Raw genomic sequence first — 17,450 nt, forward strand, 5'->3', positions numbered from 1 at the left:
TATGTTTTATTGGATAAATGTTCAAGTTAGTTTATTTGGTATTTGCTTCATTGTTCTTGTTAAACTAAACCCTTCTTCCATGTATTCGAGGAATAGAGATAGTTTTGTCTTTCCCTTAATCGTCCTGAGAATTTGAGCACCTTGATCTCAAACCCTATGGTAGGTTAGTTTATTTGTCCTAGCTTGTTTGGATCTTGTTATCACTCGGAGGCAACCCTAAAATTGTCTAATTCCTAGACTCCATATGCCCTAGATAGAAAAGGAACTAGTCCATCTTTTCTGGCATTCACCTATATTAATTCATTTTTCTTTTAGTTTTGTGGTAGACTAGGGTTAATTTATAGCAAAGTCGAATACTTTTAGCATTTAATGACTTATTGATCCATGTCCTAGGTTTAAACATTGTTGAAAAGTGTACTGGATAAGTGAATTTGTTGTTTTACATGCATTTTTCAGCCATTTTCTAGGGTTGTCATCAAAGTTTTATTTGTTGTTATATGCCTTACTAATTATCAAAGTTTGTCGTAACTTAGTTCCTAGTTTATCCTTAATTTGGCCTTCATTTGCTTTGCTTATTTATAATTTTGTGGGCTAGATTTGTTGTTGTCATAACCTATTGGATTGCTCCAACTTGCTCATTTAAAACCCTAGTTTATTATATTTTTAAGTATTTCCTCGTTTGTTGTGTCGAGAACCCTATTTGAGTCTCTATAGATCAACCATATCCTTTAAATTGAGCCATAGCTACCTTGAACCCAAATCTGGAAATTACTCTTTCATCCACCTCAAACCCTAATTTGTTATACTTATACCCAGTGGATTTTCATTGTAGGATCCCTAGGGGGCACTTATCTTAAGTTCATTGGGTTACTTGATCCTTAAATCTTACTATGGAAACCTGCCTTGTGTTGGATTATGTTCATCACTAAGAGAATACTAGTAGTTATTAAGGTGATAGTGGTGACATGCCCATGTGTTGCACGTTGTCTAGGTCACTTAGTGAGGCTTTGCACAAGGTGTTAGATTTTGTTGTAACAATCTCAATTCTTATAGGTGTAAAATTATATGCAAATCAGTGTCCCAAGACACAGAAAGAGGAAGAAAACAAGTCATATGTTCCCTATGCTAGTGTTGTTGGTAGTTTGATATATGCAATGGTTTGTACTAGACCAAACATTGCCCATGCAATGGGAGCTTTGAGTAGGTAAATGCCAAAACTAAGGAAGGAGCATTGGATAGTTGTAAAGAGGGTCTTCAATATTTGCATAGCATAACAAATTATAGAATTTGCTACTAAGGAAGACTCGGACAAGATTGAGTATTAGATGTACATGGCCTTGTTGATGCACACTAGACTAGAGATTTGGATCACACACTATCTGCAAGTGGTTATATGTTTAACCTATTTGGAGGAGCAATCAATTGGATGAACAAGAGACAAATTGCAGGAGTTGAATACATGCCAACCACTCATGCAAGTAAGGAAAAATGGTTACAAAGATTGTGTTCAAGTACTAGGCTTGTAAAGCAAGTTGTAAGGTTACATTATGACAATCCAAGTGTAATCTTTATGGCAAGAAAGCTTGCTTATCATTCTAAATTGAAGCATAATGATGTTTAGTACCACTTTGTTAGAGACATGGTTGAAGACAAGAAGATGTTGGTGAAGGTTGACAATTTGAAAAATGTTGTTAACTCATTAACAAAGTCTATTAGTACTGAGAAGATCTCTTAGTGTAGAGAAGCAATGTTCATTGTTGCCCTAAATTGTAGACCTTATAAATCCCAACCCCTTTGTATGCAAAGAAAACAACAAGCGAAAGAATGTTGGGAATGTGTTACATGTCTTTGCTTGACGCATTGCTATCTCCATACCATGAATTTCCTTGCATGAGCTCGCATGCCTATCTCCATGTTGTGCATGTTCTTCCATGTGTTTGCATAGATATCTATTCACTATGCATGTGTTTGTAACTCTGCATGGCTATCTCTACACTATGCATGTTCTTGCATGTGTTTGCATGGCTATTTCCACACTCAGCTTTTTTGCCAATCTAACTCCGATAAAGGAATTAAGGTTGTATTCTAGTGTCAGTATATGGATATATTGTGTTCTAAATGGTGAAAATAATACGATGAGAATTAGAAATGTGTCTCTAAGGTTTGTTGGTTTCCTAGTAAAAAAAAATAGGGTAAATCTTTGACTATTGGATGTGAATGCTATTGTTTTCCTTTATGTTATTATAAAGAATTTGTGTGTGTTGCTTTACTTTAAAGGTTTATAACTTACCAGGCCAGCATTCCACTTTAGTTAATTCACATATATAACCCCCAAGAGACTTTCTAACAAAGATGGAGAGATATTTGGGATAACAATACCAGTTCAGGGAAAACACAACACTTTCTTTCAAATAAATACGACTTGATATAATCTGATTATCCAGTTATTCAAGGTATTCAACAGATGATTTTAGTTGATAATATTTACAAACTTAACATGTTTACTCCAAGTCTTATTTAGCGAGTTTGAAAGTGGAGGTATGATAAACTTATTTGGATCTAAAAACCTAAGAGGATTTATGTTGTATCTCAATAATCACATCCATCTCAAAGGGTTGTTGACTAGAAAATGGGAACTTTATAATGAAGCAACTAAGTGGGTAAATCAACTCTGCATAGTATGGTCCTTCTGGATCTCCTACAAATTGCAGGTTTTTGCATGGCTTCTTCTTGCCCTTCAAGGAGTCTCTCTCAATCGAGAACCAATGATTTTTGTCCACATTGTGGTCAGACTGAAACTCTTTACGACCATTGCTTGTGAGTGTCAAGAGTTTTGTATGCTCATATTTGTGAAAATTTTGAAACCCGGAATCTTATTGCAGCAGCTGGAAATTATTATCCTAATTGTTATTTTAATTAACACTGCAATCTACACAAATAAAACTGCGGAAGAATAAATGATGGAAGAAATGCTAGCACTCACACAAAATAACACAGTTATTTTTGGACAAATGTCCTCGGAAAAAACCCAACTTGGGAAAACCAGTGCAGCAATGAGGGTTTTATTTTATTATGCATCAGTGAAATCTGAGTACATCTATGGATGCCCAACTGCCAATCCAAACAACAAGAAAATCTGGGCAAAATCCTGAAAGGAATTACCCTTCTTCCATAATCAATTTCTGGCACGGCTTTGTCTACCAAAACTTAGCCCCCTAGAGCTCTGTGTCAGCCTCTGCGCTACTCTGCGTAGCTGGCTAGACGACTTGCCTCAGACTAGGCTCTTATGAAGTCGTTCTGCCTTTGGATGCTGAGGAAATCGCTCTCTGGCCTTTTGGGACTTCTTCCTAGCCTCTGGAACTGAGAACGACTTTTCCTTCCTCCAAATCAAACATCTAGTTGAAGCAACTGCGCTGTCCCTCAGCGTTGCCTCTCTGGGATAACTTGGCCCTCTTACTGTTGCCTCTTTGGATATGGAAAATCTTTGCTCTGAATCACTGTCCCTGCCCCTCACACTGCTTTGATCTCTCTGACTCTCTCTCCAGCAACTGACTGCTGCTACTCTGGAAATCGATCTACCAATGAAATCGAACTCTCAAGTGTCTTCTCCAAGTGCCCATCAACTTCTTCTTATAATCCTCTGTTGGGACTCCAACGGCCAAGATTAAATCTTAATCAATGGCTAGGATCATCTTGAAGTCGATCCGTGTGAATTTCTAGACTATTCACGCCTTGACTTAATTAATTCTGATTAATTAGCCATATTCCCTAAGTTTAGACTTAGGAAATATTTAAAAACTAGTTAATAATCTAATTAAGTCATTTCTAGGCGGAATTTCCAAGAAAAGTTTATGGGTTTTGGAGATATCATGTATTCTAGCCTCCCCACAAAATTTCATGGCTAGAACACACTCGATGCTACAAAAAGTAACACTCCCTCTTCATGAGGAATGTGTTCTAGTGCTGCACTCCCTGTCACAAGTTACAACACATTGTCTCTGCATCATCTCCTGTCACGTTGTTGATGTCTGGCCATACTACCCACCAAACACTGCACAACTCTAATATATGTTGCATCTGTGTTGCTGTTGACACTGCCATACTGCTGCCAACATTGCATCTACACTGCAACTCCCTCTCATCTGTTGTTGTTGCAACTGTAACAACTGCAACTGAGAAGCATCCTAAATATTGAACCAACTATGATCAGTATAATGCATTTGTCACCTAAGTCTCTGACTGCTACTAGTATTTGCATTGTCACTAAGGAATCTTCGTTGTTGTTGAATCTGCACTGTTGCCAACTCTGCAATGTGCTCCCCAAAATCGGACTGCTACTAGTCTCTGCAATTGTCACTCTGGCATCTTACTGCATCAACTGTCACTGATCCATCCTGCTACTAAACATTGTGGGCTCCCGTAGCAAAGTATTGATCCATGAGGTGGACTCCTCAAGGATCCTGCCCAATCTCTATAGCTCTTAGGGGCTACAGTACCAAATCTCCCCACCTCACTCCTAGAGGTATATCAACAAACATGGCGAAGTCTTCCTCTAGCCTGGAGGAAAGCCTATCAATCTCTGTTGATGTTTCCTACTGGTTCTGCTTCTCCTCCTTGTCCTTCTTCCTAAGAGGACACTAGTACTGTAGTGACCGATCTCACCACACCTAAAGCACTTGAGCTTTGACAGGTCCTTTTTCTTCGGTTGTTCCCCTTATCCCTGATTGGGACCCTTTGATCGAGGACCACATTCTCCTCCTCCTTTACCACCTTCGATCCGTCGCTACTGCCACTGATGGAGCTCTTCAATAAAGCTCGTCTCAACTCCTGCTGCAAATCTGCCCACATCTTGTCCCACCTTGGCAAGGTATCTCTGCCCAAGATAATTTGGACGAATACCTGCCACTCCTCTGAGACACTGTTGAGTGCCAATCACACTAGCTCCGTGGGTTGAGGCGCTGTCCCAAAAGCTGACAATTGGTCCTGAACCTCTTGAATCCTGGTGAGGAAGGGGTTTATATCTTCCCCCTTCTGCATCCTAATGCATCTTAGCTTCTCCTCCAAGTACATCTTTCGTTGTTCGGAAGTACCCTGGTATAGCGTGGAGAGAGTCTCCCACATCTCTTTGACAGTATCTTTGCTAACTATATGTGAGACAATATGATCCCGAACTCTGTCTAGGATCAGCCTCTTCGCCCGTGCCATCTCCTTTTTGTACTATTTCAGCTAGTCTACATCTTGGGGAACTGCTACCACTGCACCAATATACATCTTCAGGCCAAACTCATCCAGAAGGAAAGACATCCTTGCCTTCCAAATGACATAGTTGGAAGCTCCATCCAACCTGTCATGATCACGAAGCCCAGCAATGGCTATCTCAACAAATGTCGAAAACCTCCTCTTTCCTTCTACTCAATTGTTGATCTGCTATTCACACTCCCTTCTGGAGTGAGATTATCTGCTCACAACGACTATTGCTCTGCAAGGGAAAATCAAACTTCTTGAAACTAGAAGTTCCCTTAGGAAAAATTTTCCCTCTGTGTATGCTCTTCTCTCTTCCACCCAACGTTGGCCCTGCTCTAATAAACTGCTGCAAAAACCACTGCATCCAGCTAGAGATCTATGTCAAATGCACATGGAATGTGGATAGCCAAATAAGGTAAAGCGTGAATGCGTTTTCTATTAACAAATGATACACATTTATAATACATGAGAGTGACCATTGGATTCCATATTCCAAGGTCTCTTGGACTCCCTTCGACTATTTATCTTCCACACCATAACCCTTAGAGGATTAGGTGTCCAACATCCCCCCCCCCAATCCGAAGAGATATGTATGAGTCCAAAAAGAGAGCTCTAATATAAAATCTAAAAAAATGCATAGTAGCACTAGGTTGAATGTGCTCTCTGAAATGTTGGTATAAGGGGGGTGATTTACCACCCATAGTATTCAAAACTAGCCCAGCTAACCGATTACCGGTCTAACCGGCCACTTAGCAGGCCCACCGGTTGGAACCGGTCAAAAAACCCGGTCAAACACCCTGTTTGGCCAAAAATTGGAGCTAACGGGTCGTAACTGGCCGGTTTAGGACGGAACCGCCCAGTTTATTGCCAGGGCAAGTATAACACCCACAAAATGCATTTTTGTGAATTTTAAAGCTGTTTTAAGGGAAATTTGGGGTTGTTTTCCTCCAAAAATAGTCCCTCCAAGAAACACATGCCTACCCTCTCATTCTCCTGACACATTTCAACCCTAACAATGTTGGCAATTAATGGTAATGTTAAATTCTTAAAGTAAAAGTGACATTTCCTTTAATTTTCATTTTCATCCTTTTACTTAAATTTTTAACATTACCATGAAATGACCCAGGATGTTTTAGAGTGGTTTCGACCTCATTGGATTACATATGAAGAAACTAGAATTTTAGATTTCACTCAAAATTCAGTAGACTTAATGGTTTTCAGGGTTTCATGGTTTGGGGGTAAACAATAAATGCAATCGGAGCTCCAAATGATGAGTAAAACTCCTGATCTAGATCCCATTGTGTTGGACGATATTGATCCAACATCAGAATGGGTGGAGGAGACTGAAGAACTTGTGTTTGACGCTGATTTTGATATCGACATGGCTTTAGCGGCGGATGAAGCAGATTATGTGGTGGCATCCGAACCAGGATCAGTAGCAGCATCAAGGAAAGGCAAAGAACCAATGGAAGGCACTAGTCATGTAGGTCGACAAACTCGTGCTTCCATTAGGTCCACTTCTATTGTTATTGGTGGCATTGATACTGAGGTTGCAAATCAGGCTGAGGCATCCTCAGAGTCTGAACCAGATGATGTCTATGTAGCTCCTGATGATGATCTTGTGGCTAGTAGTGGTGATGAACTTGATGATTGATCATGTGTACACTGTAGACTTGTAGTAGGCCAATGGCCTCATAGCTTGCAGCATTGTTTTTGGACTTTATAGGCCATTTAGAGCCTCATTGCTTATGTATTTTGCTATTTTGTCGATGATATGTATTGCACTCAATGCCATTTTGATATATTCACCTTTACATGGTATATAAATGAGCAAACTTTGCATGTTTTGTCTCTATTGACTTGGAATCATGGTTTCAAATCTTAAAAATAGTTTTGTTTCATTAAAAATTAAATATTTAACGTATTTTTCTAAAACCGATTCGTTTAGACCAAACCAGTCCTGGTTAGACCGGTTCCGGTCAGTAAACCAGTTCATTAGGTCGACCAGTCCAATCACCGGTTCCGGTTTTAAAAACTATGTGACCACCAACACTGGAATGCTTAGTGCAGTTCCCGAAACTCTTCCAAGTCTGGCATGAAGCTGAGGTCTTCTGCTAGAGGAAGTGCTCCTAATGTTTTGAAGAGGGAAACCTTCAACCTTGAAAGGGAGGTCTCACCCCGCATAAAAAGGGAGAATCTCAACCTGAAAATGGAGGTCTCAACCTGTGATGGTTTAAGGATGACCACCAACTCTGGAATGCTTAATGCAATTCCTGGAACTCTTCCAAAACTGGCAAGAAGCTGAAGTCTTCTGCTAGAGGAAGTGTCCCCAATTCTTTGAAGAGATGTCTCAACCCCGCATAGATGGTTTAAGGTTGATCATCAACCGAAGGCATGCTCAGGGGCATCTTTGTCTTTGGCTACAACTCTGAATCTAGTATGGCAAGTTGTGGCTCAGGCTCGCTTGATGTGGCTTTGAAGCTTGTAGATGACCATCACTTCCCCCCTGTTAGATACAAGGTGAGATGATGGAGAAAACTCAACTACAAGACTGTTCAATACTCTAGAACAAGTTCTAACCTACGAAACCGGATTCGTTCAAAACCATAGACAAATCCCGAATCGGTCGAATCGGACACGATTCTATGCCGATTCGTGTCAGAATTGCAGGGCACGTCGTGTCCTATTGTGGCACGTCGTGTCTAGTGACGTGCCCGAATTTATGAATCGTGTCTCGATTCCGAATAGCGAGTCCCGGTTTTTAGATTTGTTTTGAGGGTTTGCGATTCGTTTTGACGGGTTCGGAACACCTACAGGCTGCAACGTTAAAAAGGGGCGTGTGGTTGTAAACCATATTCTGATTGTATGAGCACTGTGGCGTTGCCACTAGCATTGCGTGCTGAGACATGAGGAAAAGCTCTGATCGGTCTTTGTTCCAACTGTATGCACCTCCCACATAACTGTTTCGAGATTCCTGTGCTCGGTCGGGGGTGCCTGCTAGGTAATAATAGCACATGTGCAGTCTGGGTAAAAACATAACTGTTAATGCTTGATTGTGGTATACCAAATGGGTATCTGCTTTTCAAGTTGGTTCCACTGGTCCTTTAAAAGTGGCACTTGTGTAACCTACGCGATTATCGGTGAACTGTCACGGGCCTTTTCTTGTATAAAAGAAGCCCACAATTGCTCCTTGGATCAAAAACTTCTACAACGGTGCCCACCATGAACAAATTTAAACAGTTTAAATTTCAATACAATAGTGATTCCAAGGTCAAGCCTTGCACAACTGAACATAAGGTCAAGTCATAAGGTGCTGCCGCACTGTTTGAAAAACCATGAACTGAACATATTGAAGTTGTTTACATTAATGGCATCATTGGCATGTCTTACAGCTTCAAAAAATTGTAGGTAGTGATGAGTATTATGTCTGCACATTAGGAAAAGAACGTATTAGTCCATATATAGATAAGTAAATAACCTGTGGCTGTAGGCTGTCATCAATGAACTAAGCTAAGCATGCCCATAACTCAGTCAAATCCCAGTCCACTCAAATATAACAAGTTATATATATGTATATAAATTTAGGTAAATAGTTTCGTAATACAGCAGTTTGTTCATTTTTACAGCAGTTTATTTTACTATCTTGTAGTTGTAAGTTGTCTTTCAGTTATGAATTATGAATCATGATTTAAATTTTTAATAGATTTATTATTTATGTGACCAGTACCACTGACATTTATTTGAATTTTGTATGTACTATGCATGCTAATAGCTATAGATGAAGATCTATGTTTGAAATCAATAAATTTGTATCATTAATTAAAATTTGTGTAAGAAATATGCTAATTAGTAATAACTAATTTTTAATATATATATATATATATATATATATATATATATATATATTTTAATAAAATAATATATAACGTGTCCTGTTCCGGGGGTCAGCGTGTCCCGAATCCGACACCACGAATCCCGAATCCTACGTGTCCCGAATCCCCGTGTCAGGTGACTTAGGTTCTAACATATGACTGAAATATCTTCTTGGCTGTTGAAACCCATTGCTAAGAAGCGATCCATCCAAGATGAATCTTTGTTCTTGCAGGAGGCTTGTTTTTGAAGCATCTGTTTGAAGAATGAGTGGTTTTATGACAATGCTCACATGGATGAAGATCAAAACAGTGATCTTTCATATGGCCAACTCTTTCACAATGTTGGCATTTCACAATATGTTGTTGTTGTTGTGGAAGAGGAGCAGAATCTAGAACAGGTGAAGGTGAACCGCCATGAAGAAACCTAGCACTCTGAAATTTGATGGGTTTTGAGTAATCTAGAATATGAAAGGACACATCCTTGTCATATCCAAGTCCAGTTATGTGCTTGTTATGGACAAGCTCTTCCCAAGGTCTGATGATGGTCTTGGGAAGTGTATGCCGAATTTCTGCATCTGCATGCAAATCTGCTCCTTCATTGGGTACTAGATCAACATTATTGATTTGTTGTTGATGGGAGTTTGTCTCAATGTTACTGATTTGACCACTTGTTGGTTGTTGATGGGTGTCATGATGCTTATGTTGTTGTAACTCATCTTGTTGAAGCTGAGATTCAAGCTACAAAAATTCAATCTTGTCATGTGCATTTTGCAGACATGTTTGAATGTCTCTGAGAATGGCTTTATCAATCATGATTGTACTGTCGACAATAGAATGTATTAAATTGTTTAGTAATTCCAACACTCCATCAGTCATTTTCCAACAATTTATATTGTTGAATGCAATCCCAAAATCAAATAAAGGGTGCTCCACAAAGCAAGACTTCAATGTACTAGCTTCAACGCTTCTCATCATATAGGTTGGACCAACGTACAATAACCAAGGCAGAAGACAACAATGTAAATTATTTAATGTTGCATAATCAGCGTACACACCAACCACTAACAAATCACAACAGGTCCATAAATGTTATGGTCGTGGAGGATGTTGCAACCCTTGGACTTGTTGCTAGATGTATTTAGCAAGATAGTGTTAACACTATCGCTAAATTCCCCTTAAACAAAATAGTATTGTTAGAGCTTAGCGAAACCCATGCCAAACAAGACAATATGATGAATTAATGCTCATCAATAGCTCATAGCAGATAACCAAAACACACAACATCACCATAGCTCAACACATTTTCATCATCTCCCATGGAATCCATATATCACTCTTTCAGCATATAATAGTCTTGACCACCGAAATTCCTCAAGTATTTTATAAAATGGAAAATGATTTTTACCGAGCTATTGCATGCAGTCACCAGTACAAACTTGATTTTGAACAGAGCAAAAAATAAAGGCAGTTTGAACTTCTAATGACAATGTGCTAACCTGTCAATCTAATTCCCCTTCGGGCCTCCACAATGTCGAATTTGCAGGCACAACCAACAATTTCGTCTCACCTTGCAGTCATAAGCACAACAATTGTATTTCAGCTCTGCGAGTCACAATTGATTTTCCAGCTCTTGGGGTTTACAAGAAACTACATGAAAGACACTACACAGTCCCTTTTTTTCGTTCATTTGACATCAAGACTTGCCCATAGTCGTAACACAGATACTGAAAATCTTTAAAAAAAATCCTTGGCACAATCCTTGCCCAAGAAATGCGAATCTTTCTTACCAGCTGTAACTGAAACTATGGAACTATGAATCCAGAAGAAGTTGAGCGATATGAGCTACATAATTACAAGACAATGATGGATTCACACATATTAATAAGCATCCAAGCCGCACACAATTCATTAGTCCGGCAAAAGTAAATGGGTGTGGGTAAAATCACTGCTGGAAAGAGGTAGGGAAATAGCGTGGCTCCAAGACCGCCTTCCTTATAGTACACTACCTATTCTGCCAGTCAATACTCGGCACATGTAACTCAAAACACTGATTCCTTATGAATATAACTCACTGCTTCATACAACTCCAAATTCCAATCGATGATTCAATGGAGGTTAAACGCAAATTCAATGTAGGTGCAACCATATACATCAAATACCAGCATTATATCTGAACCTTGGATAACTCACAACCACAAAATGCATATATAAGAGTTTCAAGATATATTAAAAAATTCTAAAATCCAAATGCAAAAAATTGATTCAACATCACACTCTTCCAATACAGCACAAAGAAGTCATACAACTCTCAAACTAATGTAACGGAGTCCTTCACAGTCCATGGTGTCTCCATTCCAAAGCACATGTAGACTTCAAACTAGTGCATAGAGAAATACAAGAGTTTGAATGCTTCAACAATTCACCAGTATATATATATAAGCCAATGCACCATAAGAACTCAACCAACACTCTCAACGTTCAACCAGATTCAACACAATTCTATGTTCAACGTAGACTAGCAATGACCGCATGTAAAAAACTTCACCACAAAGAGAACCGACCGACTTTCAATACATTAAGGACTGGCTAGAGATATTGAGATATTAAATGTGCATGTAGTATTCCAACCCATGGACTGAGTGCTCTATTCAAATATTAAACAACTCACAGACAAAGATTTAACGCACTACATGCAACAATGATTTCCTCCTGACATGGAACCGTCGTATCAAAGTTCAACACAGTCACTTCAATTTCCAGAGTAGGTGACTTGAATGTAAATGAACTAACGCACCAAGAGTTCGAACAAAATGGCTCACAACACAGAGAATAGTAGTGATGCTCCCAACCAACATATTGGTTACAATGCACCCAAAATAAACTTCAGAGGCAAATAATCAGCATAGCAGATGGGCAGAGAGACAGTCATTAGATAAAGGAGTTACATGGGATATAAAATATTCCAAATTGAGACCTGGGACCTGGGTTTGAGGAAAAAAACACCAGTTTTTTACAAAGGACATACGTGTAGGACTGACAAGGGCCACAAAAACCAAAGGCTCAAGTTGGAGCAGGGCCAGAATTCTCCTGCAGCACTGATATCATGTCAGATGCACATGGAATGTGGACAACGAAATAAGGTAAAGTGTGAATGCACTTTCTATTAACAAATGATACACATTTATAATACATGGGAATGAACATTGGATTCCATATTCCAAGGTCTCTTGGACTCACTTTGACTATTTATCTTCCACACCATAACCCTTAGAGGATTAGGTGTCCAACAATCTGCGTTGCTCCCTCTACCTTTGGAATCACTCGATCTGGAAAGATCAAATTTTTTTGCCCCACTAAAAAAAATCGAACCTCCTCAAGTAATTCGGCCTCCCAGCAGAATGACTTTGTTTCCCTTGAGAATTTTGGCCTGCTGCCCACAATGAGCAACGAAATTCCTTCTCTCTTCGCCTTTGAGCTCTATGGCTGATCAACTGCGCTTCGATACCATGTGAGAATTCTGAAACCCGGAATCTTATTACAAAACTGGAAATTATTCTCCTAATTGTTATTTTAATTAACAATTTATTTACTGTTTACTACAACAAATACTGAATAGCTCACACTACAATATACACAAATAAAATTGTGGAAGAATAAACGCTGGAAGCATTGCTAACACACACACATAAAATAACACAGTTATTTTTGGACAAATGTCCCCAGAAAAACCCAACTTGGAAAAATTGGTGCAACAATAAGGATTTTATTTTATTAGGCAGCAGTGAAATCTGAGTACATCTATGGATGCCCAATTGGAAATCCAAACAGCAAGAAAATATGGGCAAAATACTGAAGGGCATTACCCTTCTCCCACAAGCAATTTTTGGCACTGCTTTGTCTACCAAAACTCAGCCTCATGGAGCTCTGCGTCAGCCTCTATGCTGGTTTGCGTAGTTGGCTAGACGGCTTGCCTTTAACTGGCCTCTGATGAAGTTGTCTGCCTTTGGATGTTGAGGAAATCATCTCTCCAACCTTTTGGGACTTCTTCCCGACCTCTGGAACTGAGAATGATTTTTCCTTCCTCCAAATCGAACTGTCTGGCTAAAGCAACCGCACTGTCCCTCAGCGCTGCCTCTCTAGGATAACTTGGCCCTCTTGCTATTGCCTCTCCGGATCTGGAAAATCTTTCCTTCGGATCACTATTCCTGCCCCTCACAATGTTTCGATCTCTATGATTCTCTATCCGGCAACTGACTACTGCTACTTTGGAAATCGATCTACGAATGAAATCGAACTCTCAAGTGTCTTCTCCAAGTGCCCATTGACTTCTTCTTATAATCTTCTGTTGGGACTCCAACAACCAAGATTAAATCTTAATTGGTGACTAAGATCATCTTGAAGTCCATCCGTGTGTGTTTCTAGACTATTTACACCTTGATTTAATTAATTAACCATATTCACTAGGTTTAGACTTAAGAAATATTTAAAAACTAGCTAATAATCTAATTAAGTCATTTCTAGGCAGAATTTCCAAAAACAATATATGGGTTTTGGAGATCTCATGTATTCTAGCTTCTCCACCAAATTTCCTGGCTAGAACACATCCAATGTTACAAAAACTAACAATATTTTCATCAATAAGATCCATTAGAGAGAGGGCTCTCTTAGGTGATGTTGAATCCCTGTGTCCTTTCCATCTTAGAGAAGTTTGGCACTATTTGAGTGGTTACTATGTATGTTATTTGGAAAATTATGTGTGAATCCGTATTGTGCTTTGGAGTAATCTGTATGATCTGATTTGAGGATCGGTTGTTGAAAGTTCTGTCACTGCATTTCAGAATTAAAAGTGTCTCCTCCTAAGATGTGCACGTGGATGTTCTATTGAGACGCAATCCAATCTAAAGGTCTTTCTTTTAACCTCTAGATAAGTATGCCCGTTTATATCACTGAATATTTGTTGTACCATATCGGTGGTTAATATAAGTAGCATTTCTGAAAAAAAGAAAACTCAAGAGTCACCATTTACTGATAGACATAGGGAAAGTTTAGAATGCTCAAAGATATAAACTGATATGGAATGGTTCAGTAAATAGTTGGGTAAGCGGAGCAATAGCCTTGATTCAATACTCCTCAAATTTTGAGGAATAAATTTGAAAAATATCATGGAGAGGAGACTTATCATGAGAAATGAAGGATTAAAATCTCAAAAACTGATTCTACAAGGCAGTAATTTTATTATATGAATATTATATATAGGATAGTCCTGAAAACTCGGAAAAGAAATATAGAAAAAATGTGTATCCACAAAACGAACGGTAGATGAAGCAGAAAGGAACCACAAACAATAATATCTTTAATGGAACGCTGGCTGAAGTTGAATGTTCAGGAAAGGGAAAATAAGTGGAGTGGGAAGGAAAATTGTCTGAGTTACAAGGAATCATTTCCCAATACTCCCTCGGTTTCAACTTTCACCCTTCGAAAGTTCAATTTGATCAAATATTCTATGGATTAAATTCCAACAGTCCAGAGGGGTTTTAAGTTTTCACTGCCTCTACAATAACTCAACTTGTGAAATGGGAGCCTTGCTCACAATCTTGCAAACTACAAGTCGCATTCCCAAGGACCGTACATAAAAAGGGAAAGCTATTTGGGAACTTGATCCCTGCTGCCAGTAAGGCGGTGGTTCAGTAGTAAGGTCCATGGAATTTCAAGTTGCCCACCAGGATTCCATGCCAATTGTAGTCTAGCCCTCCAGTCAGAGCACACCGCAACGAAACCCACTGGGAGGGAGCTGCCTATGAAAGAAATAAATGCCCCGTCATATTTCTTCATCAATTAGTAAGGCCATCATTAACAGACCTCTGTTGCACTTGAATAAAAGTAGAAAGGTGTGAGGCTGTGTGCAAATCCCAGAAGACACTGGCAGAAACTATACCCCTCAAATTTGGCTACCAAGCCAGAAGGAACGTAGGCTGTAAGATGTGATGCAGTACATTTAATAGCAGGAAAGGAGCATTTTTGGCCCAAAAAGTTAACCTATGATTTATGTTTAGGGTTAGGAAACGAAATTCATTTTCCTTCCATAAGCCACTTCTGAATAAACGAATAAGTAATTCAAAGTTTTGAACGCGCCTAAAGGATTGAGCTCATTTTTGCACAGTCCATGCGCCTAGCTAATTTCCTGGAACAATGCATCGAATATATATGTAGCAAGCCGTCATAGTATGTTCATTGATTCATTCATTGAAATGTTTAAAGTAAAACGAATTGGAATATAAAGGTAATACCCCTGTAATGCTTCAGATTCCAACCGTGCTATTCGTCTTTCTAGGGCATCGTAATACTCTCGTGTCTGTGGAAAAACAACGCACGCTTAAGGAAGCCATGGCAATAACGATTTGGGTATCAATGATGAGTTGAAATGTTTCGCAGTATTTTTTAACACAAAATTATGGACTGGGGGAAGAAGATTTTTGGAACCTGCAATGAAACGGCCGCATGGCTAGACCACAAATCCCTCCATACGAAGTGCGCAATGGCAGCGCCTGTAACTGAAAATCCAAATGCAAAGGAAAATAAACGCGTTCGGAACATCTTTGTTCTTCCCTCTTCTTTGGCAGCGCTCTCTGTATCCGATTTGTCACATTTGCGCGACTCGAGATATAACGTAAAAGGGTTCGCTTAATTGATTTCTTAATACAATAATCTTTAAGATTACAAACTTAATGAGGTTGACAATGCAATGTCCCGTCCCACTTTTTGTCTTCTGCTTGAAACTTTTGTTTTTCTCTTTTCGATATGGTGTAAAAGATTGTTTATGGGCTAAAAATGGTTTTAATTGTGCAAGATGGTATTTTGCACAAATATATGTGAAAGTAATATTATGTAATACAAGCATTTGAGTTGATTTTCTGAATGTGATGATGTAATATATGTAATTGATTTATTTACTTTTAATTTGGTTTGTATTGATATTTTTAAAATGTATTTGAGATGATAATGATGATAATAATAATTTAATTTTTAAAGTTAAAGTTAAGTTAATGAGATTTTTATTATTATATTAAATAATGCCATCAATAAATGTAATTATGAAAGTTACACAATTTTACATGGTATTATTCCCGGATGCAGGTGTGTAGTATTGATTACGGTACGAAGGCGGCTTGGTGGGTTGGCGCGTGGCTCATTCCCACCGCCATCTGGCCTCGCGTGCTGCCAGCCTTTATACTCTCTGCAAACTCCTTCAATGCTGCGTTAATGCAGCTCGTCCCTCCATACCAGCCTTCTTGTTCTTTTGTTATGGCGCTCCTCCAATTCCTCAATGCTCCTCCCCTGCGAATGTATTGCTCCCTCGTTGCCGCAGAGCCCTGCTCTCGGACCAGACCAGGTAATCGTTGTGCTCAGGATTGCGGTGTTGATTCTCAGCCGGGATTTCATGCTTTCCAAAGTCCTTCCTGCAATTTTAAGTGTCGCTCGTCCTCTGTCATTCTCAGCGCTCCTCTGCGTGCTGAAGCTCTGCCCCTTTCAGTCTCCCCCGGCCTGCACAGTTCTGCTGCCTGTTCAGCTCCTCCTGCTCTTTTCAACATGCCTAAATTGTGCCAAAGAATGGGCTGCAAGAGGGGAAGCTCCCGTGGGCGAGTTATCCGCCAGCCCTCCTCCTCTACCACGGACTCCTCGTCTTACTCCTCGGGCTTCGGCTCTGATCGCTATCCCGCTACCAAGAGCGGTCGTGGACGAGGTCGAGGGCAACATGAATTAGCGTCGAGCTCTCACAACTCTCACTCTCACACTGCTCATTTTCAATTCCCCTGTACTCTCAGTAATCACTCTTTCATTGCTTCTGTCACCATTGAGCTGCGCGAGGGTACTGTTGGTCTGGTGGCCGCAACTCCAGGAGTGACTATGGAGACGAGGGCGGAAGATTCGCCTGGCACTTCTCAGCTTTACAGCAAGCAGAATAAGGTTCCAGGTGGTACTGCTACCCAGGAAATGCAAACTCAAGCTGGTCCGAGTGTCCCAACTGGTGGCGGTTCTTCAGGCAAAGAGGGCCATCCCTCTGAAGATGATGACCCCTTCAATTATGGGTGTCGTATCGTTGAAGAGTCGCCTTCCACCACTCATGAAGCTTAAACAGGTCTGCGTTCTTTGGTTTTTGTTTCCCTGTTGCTCAAAGTTACGGGTACAGTTGCTTTATGGATCAGATTACAGTTTTGACCTGGGCAGCGCTTCCCTGTTTATATGTATAAGCCCAGACAATCCGTTTTGGTCCTTGAATTACCTCTGGTCAGTCTACAGTTTTGACAATGTTGTATTATGTTTCTATGCACTAGT

General features: G+C 39.7%; 1 protein-coding gene across 2 annotated transcripts in view; it reads right to left on the reverse strand.

The window, feature by feature from the left end:
- The window catches only part of LOC149153479 (fanconi anemia group D2 protein), a 36,263-nt gene extending 20,452 nt beyond the window's left edge, over positions 1 to 15,811 (reverse strand). Inside the window, exons 1-3 of one of the 2 annotated variants that reach the window (XM_089439228.1) lie at positions 15,597 to 15,811; positions 15,404 to 15,468; positions 15,249 to 15,297 (exon numbers count right to left, since the gene is read on the reverse strand). In XM_089439228.1, coding sequence (XP_089295354.1) covers positions 15,249 to 15,297; positions 15,404 to 15,468; positions 15,597 to 15,710 — 228 coding nt within the window. In that variant the 5' untranslated portion in view covers positions 15,711 to 15,811. The remainder of the gene's footprint in view (positions 1 to 15,248; positions 15,298 to 15,403; positions 15,469 to 15,596) is intronic. The other variant, XM_089439229.1, reaches the window with a different exon arrangement.
- Positions 15,812 to 17,450: the final 1,639 nt, after the last annotated feature.

Source organism: Pinus tabuliformis, chromosome 9 (genome assembly GCF_031772625.1).
Source record: "Pinus tabuliformis cultivar Carrire ecotype Pingquan chromosome 9, CPIR1, whole genome shotgun sequence".
In the NCBI taxonomy this organism is placed as follows: Eukaryota; Viridiplantae; Streptophyta; class Pinopsida; order Pinales; family Pinaceae; genus Pinus; species Pinus tabuliformis.